Genomic DNA, 21,761 nt, shown 5'->3' on the forward strand with positions numbered 1-21,761 from the left:
TTACTTCTTTGACTTCGGTCAGATAAAGTGCCTCTAGTTTTGGTACCCAGCTTGCAAAATAGAGGCTAGCTGGACCTCCCAAGAGTCACAGTCCAGAGCAGATGCTTAGAGCATGTGTTCTTCAGTACAGAAGAGTGAGATAATCCTTACCTCACAGGCTCTCATGCATATAATTATAAATAGGACCACAGTGAACAGAAAAACCTGCATAAGCAAGGGAAAACAAAGCTACTTGTACTCAGACGCACACATGCCATGCATTATGACCATCTCCAAGTCACTACTTTCATTCATATAACTAGAAAGAACCAAAAGGCTGAGCACTCGATTTTCAACACTGACACACTTGGGTTTTATCACTACAGAGTTCAGCTATACAAAAAAATAGCAAGGTCAAACTTCAGCTCATGCAGGAGAGAACTAACAGAGAGAGCTTACATTACAGCACAGGAGATGTGGTGAAGAGAGAACATACTCAATGAGCACAGACTTACAAGCTGTGAGATTTAACAGATGCACTGAAGGTTTTTTTTAAATCGCATCTCTTTTAGAGAGGGTTACAGCACCTGAAGAGGTAGCAGTAGCTGAGTAAGTGCCTACCATTTATTAATACAGAAGACTCCAAGCCTACTGACAATAAATGTTTCTTTTTTTATATACAAACAGCACAAATTTAAATGTTTTCTAGAGGCTAAGACACGGGTTTTGTTTCCACAGAGTACTGCCCCAATCCAGTGGCAGACAGTGACCTCCATCAGCTTCCACCCACTGTGCTTTCTCTATGTTCCCCTTCTCAATCATCAAGGATGGGATTAGAGTATCACAAACCCTGACACCACAAAAACGAAACAAGCCAAGAGCATCCACTACTCCATAAAAGAAATCCCTGGCTGATGAGAGTTTCCTTCCTCAACCTCATAAATCAGTTTTTAATAAGCCTCTAAAAAACCACAAGACTTTGACAAGGTTTCAAAGTCCAGCCTTTTCTGACTGGACAGCAAGATGTCACATGTCTCCAAGTATAGAGAATATCCCTTCACTGAAGTGACTTAGACCCTCCCTAAGGGACCATAGCTCTCTCTCATGTCCAAACTTGTCTGTGTCTATGAGTGTGAAAACCAAACAACAACAGAATATAAAAAAAAAAGCAGAAAGCAAGATGGAACTGAAATAGTTTACAGACAGACCGCCCACTCTTTTTAATTTAGCAACACCCTGTGGTCCACCCAACCTCCCGAGAACTTACCTTCCATGACCACACGTTGACAATCATGTCATGCTGGTACCCCACTGACACAATGTACTTGGAGCTGGGGGAGAAGGCCACGCAGGCCACGCCATACTTGTGCTCCTGGAGCTCAGCCACCTGGGTTCGCTCGGCCACATCCCATACCCGAACTGCTGGCATGTGTCCGCTCTGGAGGGGACAAGAACAGACACAGGACAGGAAACATAACCCCCGAGGTCAGTTCTGACAGATTGAAGCACACAAATATGTGGGGGCTTGCAAAAAGACGTCTGGATGGTGCATTCACAATAGGGTGAGAGGTTAGACCTCACTTCCTTCGGCTCTTTAAAGCCCAGGTTGAGACTGACAACCTAAGGAGTATATGCATTTCAACGGGTGTCTGAAAGAATTAATACAACCTCTCCTGCTTTAATCCCTTTCTTATGCTCCTCGCAAAACAGCCAGAGACTAGAACAATACTTTGGATGCACATCCCTGATCTTTGCAACGGGAACTCACAGCCGGCTCACGAAAAGGATTGTAAGAGATCGTATCTCTGGACTCAGTGAACGAAAAGGCCCTCACGTCCTCTGCCCCTAGCACAGCGTGGACATCTGAGATCCCAAGCCAGGTGATGCCACACAAAAAACATGACGTGACTGTTGTGATAACGATCACACACCACCTGAGGGAGGCCTCTGGGGGGCTAGCAGCATCGTTTCTGTCACAACGGTAACACGTGGACGCACGCTGACTGAAAGAGTACGGGCAGGCAGTGTCAGAGAAAAAGATATTGAGGGAACAGAGCCACTGGTTTTACGCTTGTTCTCCAGAGAAACAGAAGGTCATGTACTTCAGCAATGCCAATTCAGCCAGCACCTTCTGCCGGACAATGCTATTCTTTAATTGTTTGTTATTAAACCAAAATAAAACAAGGCGCACAAGATGAGCTGAAATGCTGGCCAAAAATGTGCCTGATGGGCAAATCCTACCTAAGAGCCTGCTCGTGATTTCACATCAAAGTCTGTCAAAACAATAGCTTGCAAGATAACATATCCATGGCAACTCGGCAAAATGGTACCTTTTCTAATCAGTTTTAAATAAGTCATTTGATTGTGTGGGAGAGGCAAGTCTGATGACAAGGAGAAGTCAAAGCTTTAAAAACTCAGAATTGCGCATGTTTTCATTGCCTTGTTCAAAAGCTTTGCCAAGCAACTGCTTGTGGCCTGGAAAAACACCGTGGGCAGATTTTACTGCAGTTGGTACAGTTCTCCCTCCTCCAAGGCAGAGCTCAGGCCTCAAGGTGGCTGGCAAGACGTTACAGTGAGCTGAATCAGCTGCTTTTCAAAGCAGCTACTGTACTTAAACACATACATACATATATATATTTCCCAGCATCTTAGCATACACCCCAAGACCTTAACAAATTGAATTCATATTTCACCATTTAAGAAATCCTCACCGAAAGTGAGCTCTGTGTGATCCCCATGGCTGAGGAATCTATGCCTCTATGGGCAGAAAGAAAAAATAAACGTAAAAAAAAGAAAGAAAAAAAAAAAAATCAATTTTCCTCTGGATTTGAAATATACAAAGACATTTAATACGTATGGTGGCCAAGGACTAACCTCCATGCTCTCCTTCCTGAAAAGCCAGCCACGTAGAAAACTAAGGTGTTACTCGGCAGAATTAGCACGAGGCTGCTAAAAGTAAGCTTGACAAAGTGACCTCAGAAAGCATTTCCCTATGGGACTTCCCACAGGTTCAACAGAGGTTGAACCAAGACGAGACGCTGACACCGGCAGGGGACACTGCTACACCAAGTAATGGCTCAAATGGCAGACACGTGGGAGGATACCGAAAAGAGAAATGGTCTTGCAACAGGGCAAGAGGAGACATGTTTTGCAACAAGGCAAAAAAAAGCTTTCAAGTATAACTGGAAAGGCTTGCTTTTTTTTTTTTTTAAAAAAAAAAAAATCTGAACTTGCCATTTAGCCCAATGAAGTTTCAAACCGAAAAGTTTGAGTTGTCAGTAAGAAAAATACCCACTTCATTTTTCACCACTTTTCCTACCCCACATGAAAAGAATAGAGCACCAGGGGTTTAAAAAAAAGAAAAATAAAAGAAGGCACCAGAATAATCAGAACTGAACACCAGGGAGGAAAAAAAAATATATATTATATATACTATAACTTTAATATAAAGGCTTTTTATTACATTAAGACTTCTAGAGTGTAAGGTGGCATTAAAACAAATTACAGCTATAAAACCCCATGCTTTCACTAATAAGTTAATAACAACAACAATCTCTGATGCTCTAATGGAATATTTACGCTTACTTTTTCTGTGTCAGGGTAGCCTCCAACCCAAAACACTGTTGTTTCTATCCTTGGCCTATTCCACGCAGGATTCAGGCCCAGCTTGGGAGCCACCCAGTGACATGACAGCTGCCATCATGGTGGCTGCACTGGGAACCTCTGGAGCGAACAGCCTCCGTCTTGACAGCTCCGACACAGGGCTGTGACACACTTCTCTTCTCTGTGGCTAAGGCTCAGGAGGGGACCTGTTTCACACATGCTCCCTCCCCACGTCTTACAGAGGCACAAAGACTAGTGCTAAATTACCATTAATCACACACAAGAGCAAACTGAGCCCGGCCATATGGGGGACAGTCAGCATTTCTGTGGATTTCTAACATCCAGCAATTCCAACCTCATGACACACAGCCCGTGTCTTGAACTTCTAACGCAGAACAGACGCGCAGTGCACTCATCCTTATTCTCCCCCTTGGGCACGTTTGGAAAGAGGAAGCAATTGTCGCCCCCAGCCAAACGTACAATGCCAAACCACAGGCACCAGCATCTTCTGTCACTATTCCTAAAGCTCCATTCCACATGCACTTTTCGCTTTTTCCACGACACTGTTACTGGCTTCAGTTACTTCCTGAAATCCTAAAGGGACAATACTAAACTCAGACCAAGATTAAGGACCATCCAAGTACTCTTCATTGATGCTAAAGTAGAGCCATGCTGTGTGTCCTTCCACTTATTTTCACTCTACCTTCAGCCCACAGATGCCACCCCAGAAGATCCATCCCCCAAGCTGATGAGAGACAACCCAGGAGCACGCAGAGCCACCCATAACCCAGTAGGTCTACCCAGAGATGCAACACTGAAATAGATTTGTCTGTGTCAAGGCAGCTCACTGGCTTGTTTCTTCTAACACCCTCTGCCCTGCTTCAAAATGCGATGGACAAGGTGTGTCCTCTCTCCTCTCACACTTACCTCTCCTGTAACCAAATATTTTCCATCTGGAGAGAAAGCAAGTGCTGTAATTGTTTTCCTAAAACAGAGAAAACGACACTGAGAAACATTTCCAACATGTGATTTCGTTTCAATACGTCATGACTGGGGAGTAGGTCGGGACGAACTGGAAAAAGGCTAAAATCACACATAACAGCCTGACACAATGGTTTTGCTTTACCAGAGGTCTAACACTTGCCATGGGAATTCCCTGCTGCCCAAGTCTCAAGCAGCATGCCTACCGCACCAGAAAAGCTCCAAAAGTCGAGGTTCATCCTTGTGCCTTTATTCCAGCTGTAGGACCATGTCCCAGTCCTGGCTTCAATAATGATGTCATAGTTTTAGGTGGAGAAAACAAAAAAATCAGATACATGGAGTTCTAGTAAGATCTCCTCCATGTCATGCCTGTTAGCAGTTCCTCATGGGACCACAATGTTTATGAGGTGGTACCTCGTCAGCAATAGCACTTCACATTAGAAGAAGCTGGAGTCAAACCGGCAGGCAGCCCCTCCCCAAGGCAGCTCTGACTGAGGGGATTTAGCCTGGAGCAACAGCAGCTCCTGCACTTCACTCAAGCCATAAAAACCTTGAATTCACCTCCCACAGAAAGCAAGCCCAACTTAAAGCTTCACTCACCTGGAACTGTTTAGAATATGGTGTTGCTTATTTTTCCTAGGGTTGAACAGCACAACAACACACCTAGATGGAGGAAACAGAACAAAAAACGTTGACATGACCATGTGTATAAAGAAAACCAAAGAGCTATCCTTGCTGGCAGAGCAGCAGCAAAAGCAGCCCCAAAAAGCTGTTTCATCCCCAAATCTCACAGACTGAGCTGGGGTTAACCAGAAATCACAAAGAAAAAGAGCAGCCCAGAGGGGAATCACAAGTCTCTCCCATGTTGAGGAGTATCATGTACTAGTACCACAAATAATTGCCTTTCTAGCATCTGGGAGCCCTGATTCTCTGATTGCTCAAGCTGGACAGAAAGGTTAATCATGAAAGTTTGTGCAACGGCCCTAATGGATTATGTCCCCTGCCATAAAAGCGACCCTGTGTACCAGGCACCAAACCAGCGTGTCTAGAACAGAGTAAGAAGTCAGAAAGAAGGAAAGAGGGAATCTTTCATAAAAGCTCTCGGGGGGGAAGAAGGGGAGGTAGAGGGGCTAAATTTCTGTGCCTGGCCATAACACCAGACAGGACAGAAACTGTTGAGTATACCACAAGAAGTAGCTGGCCCGTTGAGAAGTGAGACATACGATGCCAAAAACTATTGACCCAAGGGACATAGCTGAATAAACGACTTGCTCAGGGGCCTTGCAGAAATCTCTCAGCAAGATGAACTGCAAAAGCAAGCAGTAGTAAACTCCTGATAAGCAATATAATCACCTCCATTGGGAGCAAAACAGTCGCTGGGAGGGGAGGAAAGGAGAAGAGGCCCCATTTCCCCACTAATCTTGCCCATAGCACATTGCCTTGGTGCCTCAGCCCACCACCACAAGCCCGGGGCAGTCCCAGGTACTGGAGCCTTCCCCGCTCTCCACAAACACCCTACGCGCGCAACAGCATTTGTCTCATAGCAGAGAACCGTAGCCACCGGTAACAGAAACCGCACGGCCCTTACTGCCCCCTCGCAAAAGAGTAACTGTTAAGTGAATAAAAGGAAGGGAAAACTGGCCTCAGGTAGAACAGCAGTTGTTCTAATGACCTCGTGCCCTATCTCTCACTTCACCTCTAAAATAGAAATCGTGATTTTCGCCTGTCGCTCTGCTAGTGCACACTGCCAGGAGAGCCCCGGCTCCTCCTTCGCTGCGGTGCCAGGGATCACTGCGGGATGCCCCTGCTCCGCTGCCAGAAGCCTTCGCCGTGCTGGGGACTTCACTCACGTCACCATCGCAGTGGGGCTCGCCCGCAACTCGTGCCAGGCTACAGACGTCAGTCGGGGAGAAATGCAAGGATGGAGAAGTAGAGGAGTTGGCCTGAAGCAGCCAAGCAGAAAGGCAAAAGCTCAGGCATCACAGAAACCCGTTGCAGCTCCTCACCTACAGACCTCACCAATGCTTCAACACAGGCAGTGCGCACCCACGTGCAGGGCTTTAGCCAGGACTAAGCACGCCTTGACGCTGCGCTGCCCAGGAGAAGAGCCACGTCCTTCCAGGCCCCCCTCTGCACCCCCAGCAGCAGGCAGCGCTAGCAGTGCTGCAGGCATGGCTCAGGGTTGGTAGGGTGTCTCTGGTACCTCCTCACTAGCCCGGGCAGCTGATCTCTCCCTTGTTCCGACCAGGCTACCCTGCCAGAAGCGGTGTAAATTTTGAAATGGAAAAGAGAGCGGAAAGGATGACTGATGCACCAAGACCTTGAGCTCAGAGTTCTTGGCTGAAGCTGTCAAGCTCCAGTAACATTGCTAGCTCAAAGCGGACACCGTCAGAGGGTACCAAAGCTTTAACCTCCAAAGCACCAACTACTCACAAGATATGCCCCCCTCCCCATTAGACTACTTTTCTCCACCCACGCCCTACTCAGAAGGCCAAGGCAATAAAGGCACCAAACTTTCTTGATAGTTAAGGCAGACAGTCATGGTTGGAAAGGTAATCTTGTGGAAGAGCAGGGAAAGTGTAAATAAGCAGTTTGTTCAGACCGGGATTGATCTTTCTGCGCTTTTTACCCTGGGGAACCAATCTGGAGAGTTTCAAGTCAAAGCTATGCTATATATTTCTGAGGGATTAGTGTAAAGAAGCAGGTGGTTTGTGATCCATTAACAAGTCAGGAGAGGTTAAGCCTCGCAAATCACAAGATATGAAATAGGAAGTTAGCAGATGTGAAAATCTATCTAATCCCAAGCCTCCGGCTAATCAGAAAAGCAAAGCAAAACCCCATTATGTGGAGTTGGATAGGGTTAATGGACCAAAATCTTGCTGAGTTATGACAGGGATAAATTGTGCTCAAAATAAGCTTCAAAAAAACAGAAAGAGTAAAGGAAAGACATGAAATCCTGGCAGACTTTCCTATGCAGCTCTTAAATTTAAGTTACTGTATTATTGTGAGGAACTCTGCAGAAAAACAGGACTTCAGAGAAGTGAACACAGTCCAAAAACACAGGAAAGATGCAAAAAACAAACCATGGTCTTCAAACCAGACAAGAAAACAAACCACTTCCTAGAATAGTGTAGTGAACCACGAAGGTCCAGGGCTTTGCCATTATTTACTTACATGACAGAGCCTTTGGCCACTTACAATCATGAATTTTAGCTCAGTTGCACTCTGGAGCGGGCTGTCTGCCCGCAAGCTTCTTCCCCACCTCCCAGCCCGCGGCCAAGTCCAGAGCCCCCAGTGAAGGTAAGAGCCACCCGGCTCACACACCACGACGAATCGACAAACCGCTCCAAGAGCCACACGGCTTCTTGTACCGAGCAGCCGTCACAAACGTGGATATTTGAACTGTCTTCAGACACCTCTATGCTCAATTCACTAAGTTTGATCCATAATTAAAAAAACTATCGGGAAGGGGCGGGGCAGGGGGAAGAGGGAAGTAAATCACAGTATCTCCTTACTGGTCAGCAAGTACTGATTTATGCCATGAAAAGGTAATTTTAACTCATAGACTCGGTGAAATAAGACTGCACATGGTTATGTTGAGTTGGAAGCTAACAACTAACATAACTTGCTAATTGGTTATGACCTTCTATATCAATAAAGTCATTTAGCCATTAGGATAAACTAGTCTTCTAAACTCGCTTTCTTAAATTAGCTGCTACCCAACAAAAGCTACCCCACTGCTATGCTGTCCCATGCCGATTTTCCACCATCACTCTCCTGTCTGCCATACACAAGGACAATGAAGACTCCAGCCAACTCCAAGGACACATTATCCATCAGGACGGCAGGCCACAACCACAAATCTTACAGCGGGACGCTGATACTGTGCTGGGAGTCAGGAGCACCCGACTTTGAAAACTGGCTCCCTCTCAAAATGTTTGGGAAGGTGTCTCCATCCTAGAGAGCACATCTCCTCAACGAGCAGAAATTAACCATTCCTAGCACTTTAATCTCTTCTGAGTGTTCAGGGCGGCCTCAGACACCCACAGCTCAGCTAATGTGGCCCCAGCGCAGCTCCCTCCACCCCACGCAGGCAGCTAGTCGTTCTTCGGCAGAACCTGCAGCGGTTCCCCAAACAAGGTGGCTCAGAGCCCATTAGTACTCTGGGCATGCTCTGTTTTAGGGAAGGAAATTGGTCTAGCAAAATAAAGGGAATGGAGACACTGAATGGTGAGATAGCTGACCCACCTACTCCACGCTGCCTCCAAGTCCAGTAAGGCTACCAAGCCCTCAGGAGACTCAAAGTATCTACTCCTTTCAGTTTATGCTGGCTTTAATCTTACAGCAGTTAAAATAATAAAAATAATTACCATGGAAAATTAATTGCATACAAGAGCATACACCCATCTATCCATCCTCCACCTTTGTCTGCTCCTTTGTAAGACTGCATTCAGCATTTTACAGCCAGAGGGATGGAAAGGACGCAAGGGAAGAGAGCACTGATGTTTTTGTTCCTAGCTTCCAATTGCGGCTGTAGACCAAGCAAAGTACTTCAAACCTGCGCTTCTATAATGGTCACATCACCTCTTCCACCTGCCCCACCCCTTTCCCAAATTGAAGCTTTCAAAACAAATTCAAGTTCTCAAGACACCTTTGTCTGAAGAGACCTTTTAAATGCTAGTGCCAACATGCAAACTAAGACTAGCTCCAAAAGCACCTCACATGGGACCTACAGAGAGGAACACTGACCCTGGCGCACACTAGCTGTTTAGAAGGTAAACGTGTTTGGCACCCTTGTTTCAGCACAAACCCTACCTCCTCTGCAGCCGCAGGCAGCGCTTGATGACCACAGCATCTTTTTAATCCACAAGTATATTCTGATTTCCAAGATGTTTATAGAAACTATTCACTGCTGTATGGATTACTGCCGTACAAACCATCTATCGGCCAGCTGAGATCAAGTGTCCTGTTTGTCTGCATGCTGGTTCCTGCAGAGGCCGTTGGCAATGGCATATGTATTTAAAGGTATTATTTCTAGGTCCATGATGCCACCCCACAACCTTTAAGTACACCTTCCTGATGCAAGCAGCTTTTAAAAACAACTTGGCTGTGGAATCTCTCCCAGCTCTCCTCTTTCTTGTGGGACATTCTCAGGTAACCTCAAACTCAAAGGAAGGACAGAATCAGCTCTCACAGTGATATCAAAAGTTTTTGCAGCCAACCTGACCTCTCTCCATCAGGCAGCCCATTTGGGTCAGCCAACAAGAAAGTGGTGAAAGGTTCCTTGCAGAGCTTTCCAAACCTCCATGAAGGCACAGCCCTATCTTATACATGCACCATATATGCAGATAAAAAGTTGGTTTTGTTTCAAGGGGGGGGAGAAGGAAGGGAGTGTCAGAGCAGTTTCCATTGGCTCCAGCAAGACAAAAAAAACTAAAACATAAAAAAGAAGCAATTTCCTAAGCTAAATATAGGTGCAGGAATGGAGAGGAATCAGATGTCAGTATCACATTTACACGAATTATCTGACTCACTAAGTCAGCAGCAGTGGGTCACTCCATGCAGCTCCCCCCACCTTTACTTCTGCCTTTTCTCCTACTAGCTTCACTCCTGCTCCTCCCAAAATCCTAGTTCCTGGGCATTTTATTCCTCTCATTGTCCTCCCGTTTCCCCACACACCCCTCTAGTCTCAGCTGCCTTCCCCCAGCCACCTCCTTCCTCACTCTTCTTCAGCAAGCTAATAAAAAACAGATTTCTGCAGAAGTCAGTTTTCCTCTTTCCTTCCTCTGCAGGCCACACTCCCTTCCAGGGGGCTTGGGAAAATGAAAAGCCCATGGTAGCATTCCTTTCCAAGTTATCCATCAACTCAGTATTGCCCTGTCTTGTGGGACACATGACTGGAGGCAGAGTTCATGGGTCAGGTCCTCCTCGGGTCAAGTCCTCCCCTCCTAAATGCATGCAGCCTATGCTATAAAGAGGATGCTGTATGGAGGAAAGAAAACTCCATTAAGACATCAAAACAAACGTTGGCTTTTTTTTTTTCCCACAATATATTCCTTTCATGCTGCTGCAAGAATAAATGAAAAGAGCAAACAGTCCCATCCCTTCAAAATCGGTCCATTTCTCAATTTCTGGCCCATATTCTGCTCTCTTCCCCCCACCCAAAGCTATTCAAATGAGAGTGCAATAGCTTCCTACGCACTAAATGCACGAAGAAGAAAAAAGACATTGATAAGAACAAAATCTTTTTTACACTGCACTGGTTGCCAAGGGAAGCTTGATCAGAGTGAAGCAGTGTCTACAAAAGCTGGTGTTAATTTTCTACGTGGCAACTCTTCCTGCCAAAAAGCTTCTTTAATTCACAGCCAGTACTGGGAGTGGGTTAACAACGATGAGAGAGGATGTGCACGCTGACTATGTAACTGAATAGGTATTTTCATGCAAGCTATATTAATTAAATGCATGCTGAGAAGAAAGATGTATCTGTTGAGAGGTTAAGATTTGGGTGTTGCTGCCTGAGCAGAAAAGCCTTCGGAGCTCCCTGCAGCAATCCGTGACCAAGAAGATTGGAAAGGTGGGAGTCTGAGAGATGCAGCTAAATTCATGCTTCAGAAACTAACACAGGCTAATGAAAAGCCATGAATACTGAACAAGAAACCCACTGTGAAAAAAGAAAGTGAGCGATACATTTAGTGTCACTAGACTAGTAGTGTAGGAATTTTTGATTGCCAACCAGGGACGTTTGTTCTGTTTAAAAGGCTGTGTGGCACCCAAATCTGCAGGAGTGGGAGCTCAAACGCACCACAGAACAGGCTCTGCTTCAAAAACGACAAGAACCACCAGGCCAAACTAAAGTCCAATATCTTGCCTCCAAAAGCTAAGGCCTAGGGAAGAACAGGGCAGATTTTAAGATACTTGTCCAGACTAGCCTCCCAGCCTCCAGAAATCTGACATTCAGAGATATCTTAAGCCAGTGGGCACCCACACACGAGAAAAGGGAAAGCAGCACAGTACGTTCAGTCTACAAGAAGGCAGAGCAGAACTGACAAGAAGGATTTGTAGGGATAATCCCCAAAGGGACAAGGGCAGCCTCTGCTCCCCCCACCATTTCAGCCTACTGAATTCACATCGCCCAATGCATAGGGCAGATGTGTCCAGCACGAGGGAACACAAGATGAAGGAGCCCAACAGCCTCTCTCTCTGTCTCTGCCCGGTGTCATTTGCTTTGCACAACCACAGGATAGTGCTCTGATTACTCTCCTCAGCTGAGGTAGGTAACACCAGTGGCAGCTCGCTTCCCATTCAACCTTCAATGGACTGAGACAGAAGAGCAAGCCATGCAAGAGAACAAATACTACATCCCAAATACGGGAGCCTCAAAATGCCCACCACCCCCACAAAAAACCCACCAGTGCCTATGTGATTTGATGACATCCAGAAAAACAGGCAACTTGCTCTCCCCACCACCTGGTGAGGATGCTGCCATCCTCATGATCTTCTGCTGCCAGCGTGGTTTGTGCCTGTCTACATGTACAGGCTCTGCTGCAGATGAGGGGACAGGGCTGAGTGCTCAAGAAGCTCCTCCTGAGCTCCTGCCCTGCACAGGGCCAACACAAACTCCTGCCGTGCGCAGGGCCAACAGCTTCCACCGGCAGCTCTCAACAGCCCCTTTACGCCCGTCAGGCTACATCTTTAAAACAACCAGCCGCGTCTCTGACCTCAAGCTGCAGATGGCAGAGAACAGATGCACAGATCTGATAAGACACCCAAAACACTTTAAAAAGCCTTTAAAAAACCCAACACATGCATTAAAAGATCCAATAAGGAGCAGAGACTGTGACTGTACACTGACCAATCCAGGACTCTCTTCTTGCATACACATAGACACCACTGAAGTTTCAGCTTTACCAGGAAGAAGAGGAGAAGCTCTGCGGGAGTCCTCCTGCCCACCTCCTGCCAGAGCAAAGGTGCCGCCTGCCCGCAAGGACCAGCTGCAGTGATTTCTAGAGGGCTGATCTCACTGCAACGTACCCTCGCCCCCCTGGAACTATCACGCACGGAAAACTCCATCTTAGCATGGAAACCTCCAACGCTAAGTTATTTCAAGGTCTCTTTTTAAGGGAGGAGAGCAGAAGAGGAGGAGGAGGAGGATTTTTAAAACTGGCGACCCTTCTGACACTGGGCAAACCTAAGGCAGAGTGATGATTCAGGAAAAGAAAACTCAGACTCCACGCTTCACACGAAATGGATGCAGGGACAAAAGACAGCCCGGGTCCTGTCTCCCGCCGGGTAAGTTGTACGCAACTCCACAGCAGCCACGCTGGAGCCAGAGACGCAGCGGTAGTGCCCTCGGGAGAGTGACGGCTTTTCACAGAGCTGCACAATAAGGAGGCACCTTTTCTGGGAGGCAAAGAGCGAAGCCAGACGGAGATTGTGAAAGACCTGGGCAAGAAGAGCGTGTGGGGAAAGCAGAGGGGAGAAATGGGCTCAGAGGAAAACCACGGAATTTAAACCAGCTTACCAACTGGGAATCATTACAGTTGCAAGGAAGATGAAAATGATTCCTGTTAATTGTTATGGCTGACGGCTGCCTAGTCACCAGTGATTCAGCAGGAACTTCATCTTCAAAACATCCCGATTCCCTTTGACACTCCAAAGCCAGGAAAGGAAAAAAAAAACCTCATGGATGAGAAACCAGGGATAAAACCCTGCCCCAGTAGAACTGAGGACAGGCCACCCCTCCTGCCTTGCAGAATATCCCATCTCTCCTCCAGCCTGCAGCAAAGGTAGGTGGAACAACGAAGCCACGCAAAGCAGCAGCTGCACGTACACGTGCTGAATTGCCTGTCAGCTTGCATGTCTGACAAGCTTCAAAGGTCATAAGGCGCTGACGACAAACACATGTGCACATACACATACACACACATACATGTGTATGTACGTATATATACAGACACATGCATACATATGGCTCATGGCTGACTGTAACACACACACACATACAGAGTCCACATTTCTCCCTCCCTCTCTCCAAAACCACTCACTTCCCTAGAGGCGGGGAAGCAAATGCCAGCAATACACCTACAAGAAGCGTTAAATTAACTGGGCTGGGAGTAGGAGTTGCAGAGCTGCATTTTATTTCAGCACTCTTGGCAAACACCCACTGAACACTGCAAATGAGCAGCAGCCCCAGGGGCTACGGCAATGGGCAACTGATGATAGGAAGGCTGGCGGAATAAAGGGATCACCGAGACAGTTCATGACAAGAAAACATGCTGATCAGTCAGACAGGAGAGACTGAGAAGCAGTAGAAAATGAAGCCTTGAGCAGAACTTGGCTGGTCCCAGGTGTGACCAAGGAGGATGAAACAGCCAGAACATGGCTGAAAACCTAAAGAGCTTTGCATCAAGGCTAGGAATGCAACTTTTTCCAGGATGGATGCTATGGAATCACAGTATGCTATGTTAATTCTTGAGAAAGGACTTGTCTCCATACGCTGAGGTCTCCTCCCAAAGTTACGGCTGTCACAGCCACATCACCAAGTAGAAGAGAACAACTCTCCGTCCTGACAGACCAGCCAAGACACCTGCTTTGGGGATCTCTTGCTCCCCAGTTGTGCTCCACCCCTCTGCTTGCTCTCAAGAGCCAGTCCCTCTTCGATCAGCGTTTGGCTGACCGCCCCAGATTTGCCATTCTCGGCAGCAGGCCGTAAGCTTTGTACTGAGTCTGAAACGCCTCGGGCTTCCCGGGCTTGCTCACTCTGAACTTTTCTTGACCTGCCTGTAGCTCTGTTTTACTTGGTTGAGCTGTGACAGCAATTTCTCTAACTGACCAGGTGTCTATGGCTAATTTGTTTTACTTCTGTTTATCTTTGTGTGATACAACCATAGTTTTATATAAATAACAGTAACAAGCAGTTATTTTATGTAGACTGAGATATTTACAACTAACACGATGATGTAGCGCAGAGAAATGCAGGCATGGTATGATAGCAGAGGCCTTGAGAAGTGGAGATGCGGGATGCAGTGCAGAGGAGCACAGGCATGGGATGATAAGAGATGAGGCGCATGCTTGGCAGCAGAGACCCCACGGCTGTGAACAACTCACCCACGGTCTCTTAAAGAAATACAGACCTGGAGCTGAACAAAACAGGTTTTAGGAGTAACAAAGAAAAAACATCCAACATGCGTGAAAGACACCATACATAGTGAATTCAGAAGCATCGTGAAGCTGCAGACCAACCAAAGATGTGAAAGTGTGTTAGCAAACATATAAAAAATGACCCAGGTGGACCCTGGGGTAAGGAAGAATCCAGCAACATCCACATCATACTCCTCCCAGTGAAAGGCTACAAAGGCTGAAGATTTACAGTGTTACCCTGCAATGACTGACTTTAAGACCGGAGGAGCGACACAAGGGTGAGGACAACACCAGGAAAAACAAATAGAAATGAAGAAACGTGTTACAGTTTTAGTTGCATTATCACAATTATTGAGATTTTTTCTATATATAAGTATTCTAATGCATTATTACTCTTTCTTTTTCTATAATAATTAATGGTAGAGTAAAACGATTATTGAATTAGAGTGTTAAGAATTCAGTTATACTAACAATAAATTCTTGCCTTTTTATTTATACACACACAGAGCCCGTATATATAAGGGGTGGTTCCTCTTTGCCCATAAACAACACTGAGTGTAACAAAGCCCAAGGGGAGTGCCTCAGAGAAAAGAAAACACACAGATCTAGGGGAAGAGGAAGCAGCGACAGACAAGTTGAAGAAAAAAAAAAGAAAAAGATTTAAAATCCCCAGGCAAATAGCAGTTCAGAGGGAAAGGCAAGAAAGATGGAGATAAAGAGAAGCAAAGTTTACAATAAAATTCCTGCAGAATAATCAGATCTGCCATCAAGCACTGAGCAAATTCAGCTCTCCAGCCCAACAGTATAACGAGAGAAGATGGGAGCTCTCTCTGAAGGCACCCTCCTGGGAGCAAGCAACTCCCTGCAGAGATTCGCAGACCCAGCTGGGCTTACACGGGAACATCTGGCTCTACACTTCAGGTCTGCACCGACTTCTCCTACCACACCACAAAGCCTCAAAACCTGAATAAGTGTCTTCCTTTAAAATCAAGTCCCAAAGGAAAAACATATCCCGCTTGCAAGCAATTGGCCAATACCTCCGTTTCCAGCACCAAGGGCAGCCAGAGTATTCCCTCATTGTGCCTGAGCAGCTCGGAAGCAGGGAGAAAGATCTATATATCAAACTAATCATCTGGGGCAGACGAACATGACAGCTCATGGCAGATGCCTCAGGGCTTTAATTGTTTTACCATGAGCAAGCAGTGTAGTCAATATTAAAGTGGCATCAATCAAAGGAGCAAAACAAAAAGTAATACAATTTAACGCTCTCCCCCTTCTCATCTAATTAATCTTCGGAAAGAAGCAGACTGAGGCAGGTCTGTCTCCCAGCCCCCTCCCCACCACCATCTCCCTGGGGAGGACGGCCACACCGAGGGCAAGGCGCTGGGCAGGCCCCTCCAGTGCCCATCGACCCGGCGTCGATCTCTCCTGCATTCCAGAGCAGACGGCAAAAGCCCCCACTGCGGCAGGGAAACTGGAGCAGCTTTTCCCCTTGAACGCTTCGGTAAGCATAATCCCCGCCGTATCTCTGTAAAAGTGGCAGAGACAAAAAAAAACCCAAACCCGCTTCTTCGAAAGCATGGAGTTAAAGAATCACCCGCTCCAAAGAGTCAGTTCTTATCGGCTCCTCTAGGCACGGCAAAGCTCACAGCTGCCTCGGGCAGCAGGCTGCCAGGGCCAGCAAAAAGGCAATAAAGCCTCCTGCCAGCCCTGCCTATTCGGAGCCCTACGAGGTCAGGCTGGCAGATGCTGAAAGAAGGGGCAGGGGCGAGCCTGCTTCTCCCCCCAGCTGCTGTCGGTGCCACATCCCACAGGAAGCCTGCCACGGCTCCGGGGCCAAACGCCCAGAGCTCTCGCCAGCTCCCTGTCCCAGTCCCGCTGCTTCTCAGAGCGAGACCAGCTCAGACGTTGACAGATTGGCAAAATTCAATTTTGCCTATGTTATCTTTTTAGGAGCCTTGTGACAGCTCTGGCTTTAATGGAAGATGAACATTTACCTCAGCATAATATAGAGCATTTTAAATGCACTAAAATTTTTCTTCAGAGAAGATAATGAGCATCACTTGTCAGGAGACCTGAAAAGACAGCTTTCCTGGAAGGAGAAGCAATCATGATAAAACCCAGTTTTGCTTTCTCATGTATCTACATCTCTTGTCACAAAGAAACGTGGCCAGGTTAGAGTCCAAGACTAAGAAGCATTAGGTCACCATTGCAAAAGCGTAGCAACTGACACTGAAGGCAAGGAAGTGGCTGGTATCAGCTCTGTCGGTCCTTGACTGCCAGCCGAAAGAACCAGGTTCAGGTGCACGTATGCGCGTTGCAGGGCTCGGCTTCCAGCGCAGGGCATGGCTTCCAGTGCTAGCCCAGCAGGGAGAGCCAAGTCCTACACCTGATTCCTAAGCAATAGTCAGGGCACTTCTGGGCATGCTTACTATAAACAAAATATACCGCTTCTTGGTGCTTCTTAGCTATCCTAACACGATGCTCTTTCACCTTTAACTTGTTGCCTTTCTGACAGCGACTGAAATCTGAGACCAGCTACAGTGCCAGATTTTCCAGGAAGAGGCGAAGGACCGACTCCCTGTTATTCACACCTGGTGATGGGATATGTGCTTTAGACTGTATGTACTTCTTTTAAGTTAAACTCTATGATTTGTGTCAAGGTTGCCAGGAGACACAGTGCCTGTTTTGAGATTCTTAGAGAGGGTGGAGCTCAGCTGAGGCGGCTGGTATCTCATTTTCATCCCAGACTTTGCTATTCAGTCCCCATTCCCCCCCCTTGCTCTTATGCAAGCTCAGGATTTGGCTCATGAGCAAGTCGTGTTGCCACACCAAGACGCTGGTTGCTAGGAGGTATAACTGCTGGAGAGATACAGAGCAGGTAGAGGAGAGAGCAGGTCGCTACCTGCAGGTACACAGGCTTTCGGACACTCCCGCTCTATGCCATCCCCCCTCCTTTCTCAGGCAACGGGCAAACCCCAGGAGGTTGCAGAGCTTCAAGCTGAGAAAAGGCCTACATGTTTCAAAACAGCCAAGGCAGCATGAGCTTTGCAACCACTCCTCTTCCCTATTCCACTAGCACGCAGTAGCTTTCCAAACCTGTCAAAGCTTCCCACTTGCAGAGCTCTACCAGAGCGTTTAGCTCTATTATTAAATAAAGCAGACACGCTTGTTCTCTCGCTTCAATTTCTTTGCGCATAAACTGCAAGTGACCCTCACCATGGGACTCCTTTTTTTTTTTTTGCCTTTTTTCTTTTTTTTTTTTTTTTTTTTTTTTAAAGTGACTTCCCTTTAGTTCACATGCTGGTTAATGAGATCAAAGCACAAAGTAACAAACTAGCCATCTACATGGGATAATTTCTAGCTTGCCTCCCAATTTAAAAATCAAATTGGTACACTTGGCACAGTGAAAAGATTGAGGACAGTCAGCATTTCTCTTAATAAGGCAGGTTAAATTCAGATATGACCAATATAATCATTAAAACAGCAACTGTCGTACTATCCTGACAGGCATGATAACACTCTGCCATTGAGGGAACTGGAATATTTGCCCTGGAACTAGGATGGCAGTAGTAACAAGCATGTACTATATAGTTCTCCTTAATATGGTTTGTCAGACAACCCAAACAGCAGCAAACTTGCAGGACTCCTCCAAGAAGCCCTACCCTTCCCTGCTCGCAGCCTCAGGAATCCAGCACAGGGAAGCTTCAAGGGCAGTTAAGTGCTTTTTCTTCGTCACAAGAATTTTCATTGCAGCCTTGCAAAGGTAAAAGCATTCCCATTTCCCTGCTCTCACTTTCTTCATCAATAACATTTTTGGCAACAGCAAGAATCAACACTCCAACATAAACTTTCTTGAGGGCTCAGCTAGTACTTCTGGCCCCCCAACACACAGAGTGCCTGGACCTGCCACACCACTTGTGCGAAGCGGCGCGGGACCAAAACCACCGAACTAGACCTGCCCTACCCGCACTACCAAACTTTATTTACGGCTCGCTCACACCACTGCAGCATCACACACACAAAGAAACCCCCTCTCCAGGATTTCCATCACTGCAGGCAAGGAGCCTTCCCTGGCCCAAAGTAAGGGTCCTGCAATTCATTCTTACACCCAAAACCATCCCCAACTTCATTGTCAGTTAAGCACAAAAGTTGCTTATAGATAACACAGCTGTGTGCCATGCTGTGGTACTGACGGGTCAGAGTTCAAAGGTATGGAAGAGGAGAGGGGTGGAACAAGAAAAGCTTTTACTTATTTCTTTGAAGTAATCAAAGAAATTGCATGTAAAAACACTCTGATGTTCAAAGAAAATGCAAAATGCACCACTGAAGAGATGCCTATGCAACCTCCATCCAATTTCCTTCTACAAAACCATTCTGAGAGCATTTCTTTCCACCACCACCCCATTCTGCTCTCCTTTCTCTGCGAAGACCTGGCTTGCTCAGCACTGGGAACAGGTTCAAAGGAGGACAGAGAGGCAGTGGAGTCAGCAGCATCTGGTGTTCTTTGCCTTAATCATGTCCTTAACTTTCTGTGCATATATCTACCACAGCATCACCTGAGCTCATGTCCCACGTATGGAACCAGCTGTGGGACGTTCAACAGGAGCAGCACACTGCAGAGGCTCTTAAGAAGCATCAAAACATGTCTTCGTGGACTTTACTGCCTTGAGGGCTGCCTAATGTGTGATGTTGGGCGAAGAGCATCCAAACTAGCAAGGGTAAGGACTGCTGTACAAGATGCACTTTTTAAGTCATCTTTTTTTTTTTTTTTTAAAGTCATCTGTTTAATACCAAGCTCCTATTATCTACAGCTCTGTAAGGGAGAAAATAGAAAACTGTTACTCTTATTTTTAGAAAAAGGTGCAAGTTGGGAGAAGCAAAGTGATTTTCTCTACCATCCAGTCCCGTGGCAGACCAAAAATAGAGAAAAAAAAGTCTCGGTTCTCCATGTCCTACAATACATTGCCTCTTCCCCATTGCTGGCTTTTTTTCAGAAAAGTCTTCCTGTCCTTCAGACAAACTCTCACTATCATCCCAAATACAGAATAACATACAGAACAACATACTTCTGGTGAGACCCCACCTGCAGTACTGCGTCCAGCTCTGGAGTCCACAGCACAGGAAAGACATGGACCTGTTGGAGCGGGTCCAGAGGAGGGCCACGAAAATGATCAGGGGAATGGAACACCTCTCCTATGAAAAAAGGCTGAGAGAGCTGGGGTTGTTCAACCTGGAGAACAGAAGGCTCCGGGGCGACCTTGTGACGGTCTTTCAATATTTAAAGGGGGCTTAGAAGAAAGATGGGGACAGTAGGACCTGATGCAATAGGACAAGGGATAACAGTTTTAAACTAAAAGAGGGTAGATTTAGACTAGATACAAGGAAGAAACTTTTTACAATGAGAGTGGTGAAACACTGGCACAGGTTGCCCAGAGAGGTGGTAGATGCCCCATCCCTGGAAACATTCAAGGTCAGGTTGGACAGAGCTCTGAGCAACCTGATCTAGTTGAAGATGTCCCTGCCCACAACAGGGGGGGTTGGACTAGATGTCCTTTAAAGGTCTCTTCCAACCCAAACTATTCTATGATTTTATGATTTTCCTGCCCCCATTCCTGTAAGTTTGAAGGAGGGGAGGGGAAGGAGGAATAGATTTACCAGCTCATCTCTGAACCGAACCCAGTTTTCTGCTCAACTCAAAGCAGGGTTGCCCACATCCCAAGAAGATGTTCTCAAGCAATTTGTTCTGGGGAAAGGCACCTGCTCCCGCTCATGCACTCCCTCTCGCCACAGAATTCCTGGTGAAATTTGTGAAATGTTTCCCAAAATGTTTCATTCCAACTGGACCACTTTCTTGAAAAATTCTCAATTCAATCTAAATGTCAAAAACCATCTGGCAATCTAAACAGGTCAAGGTTTCCTGTTGTGGCTTTTAGGGTTTTGTTTGGGGTTGTTTGGGGTTGGGGGGGGGGGGGCGGTTTGTTTGTTTTTTAAATAGCAGCAAACTCTGCTACCAAGGGCCACCAGACTTTAGCTTCGATTCATCCCTGAGCCTAGAGAGCAGGTACTGCCTGTCAACAGGGTGGGTCCTCCCACTGGAAGGGCTGCAAGAGGAAGGACAGACGGCTGCTCCTTGCTTGGGGAGGTTCTATAGCGACACGGGGATGCAGCAGCACGCTCCTACACCGAGCACAGCTGCAGAGTCCGGCCCTTTCCTGGTGCCTGACAGAAAGGAGGAAACGCAGACGCATGGATGAGCACAGGCTCACCCCAGATAGGATGGGCTGTACAAAGGAAGCACTTTGGGAGAAAGGGTTCATACCACGTGGCTTCTGTGGAAAGACGGGATAAACAGACACGTCGGTACCTGGCGGCTTGAGGGAGGATGCCATATCAGACCTACTGCTGCTGCCAGGTCCTCAAATAGTAACTGCGGGATAAAGCATCACGTTTCATCTCTATTTCTTCCGAGGCTGTAGCAGCCAGCTACAGAACAGCAACCCACCCCCTTGTAACCTGAAGGCTGGATTAGTGTATGGCACTCTGGAGAAGTAACCAGAAGCTCTGTGTATATTGGAACTGCAGCTCTATATACAAGACAGCAGCTTGTCTCAAAGGGAGCTGGCAACACCAAACATCAGCACTGCCCTGACTAGTTTTTCAATACCAAGTGCGACACAAGGTACAACGTCACACAGGGTCTGAAGCCAAGTGTTCCACAAGATTCCCACTGTCCACCGCAAAAGCTTCAACCTACTCCACTCCTGACGAAAATGGCATTAACCACCTCCTCAGCCAGCAGCTGAGCTCTCAGAGTCAAGGGCTCGTGCTCCCAACACCTTCCCTCCGGCAGCCTGACAGCACCCCGATGCTGCAGTCGTCAGTGCATGCAGCACAGACAGCAGCACTTTTGGCAGAGACTTGACACAGTCTCCCTCTGGTTTAGTAAGAAGCTTTTCTGCCCAGCTGTTTTGAGGTTTTGTCCTATTTTTCTCCCTTTTCTGCTGGGCAGCAGGTTTGCTGCAGGTCTGGAGGTTCGCAACTATCTCATTATTTAA

At 46.9% G+C, this 21,761-nt stretch overlaps 1 protein-coding gene across 1 annotated transcript in view; it reads right to left on the reverse strand.

Annotated features, from left to right (window-relative positions):
* MAPKBP1 (mitogen-activated protein kinase binding protein 1) overlaps window positions 1-21,761 on the reverse strand; it is a 102,001-nt gene that overhangs the window by 44,188 nt on the left and 36,052 nt on the right. The window contains exons 3-5 of the mRNA XM_075152095.1: window positions 5,164-5,226; window positions 4,510-4,567; window positions 1,247-1,417 (exon numbers count right to left, since the gene is read on the reverse strand). Of these exons, the coding sequence (XP_075008196.1) occupies window positions 1,247-1,417; window positions 4,510-4,567; window positions 5,164-5,226 (292 nt within the window). The remainder of the gene's footprint in view (window positions 1-1,246; window positions 1,418-4,509; window positions 4,568-5,163; window positions 5,227-21,761) is intronic.

The sequence above is a fragment of the Calonectris borealis genome, chromosome 5 (genome assembly GCF_964195595.1).
Source record: "Calonectris borealis chromosome 5, bCalBor7.hap1.2, whole genome shotgun sequence".
Classification (NCBI taxonomy): Eukaryota; Metazoa; Chordata; class Aves; order Procellariiformes; family Procellariidae; genus Calonectris; species Calonectris borealis.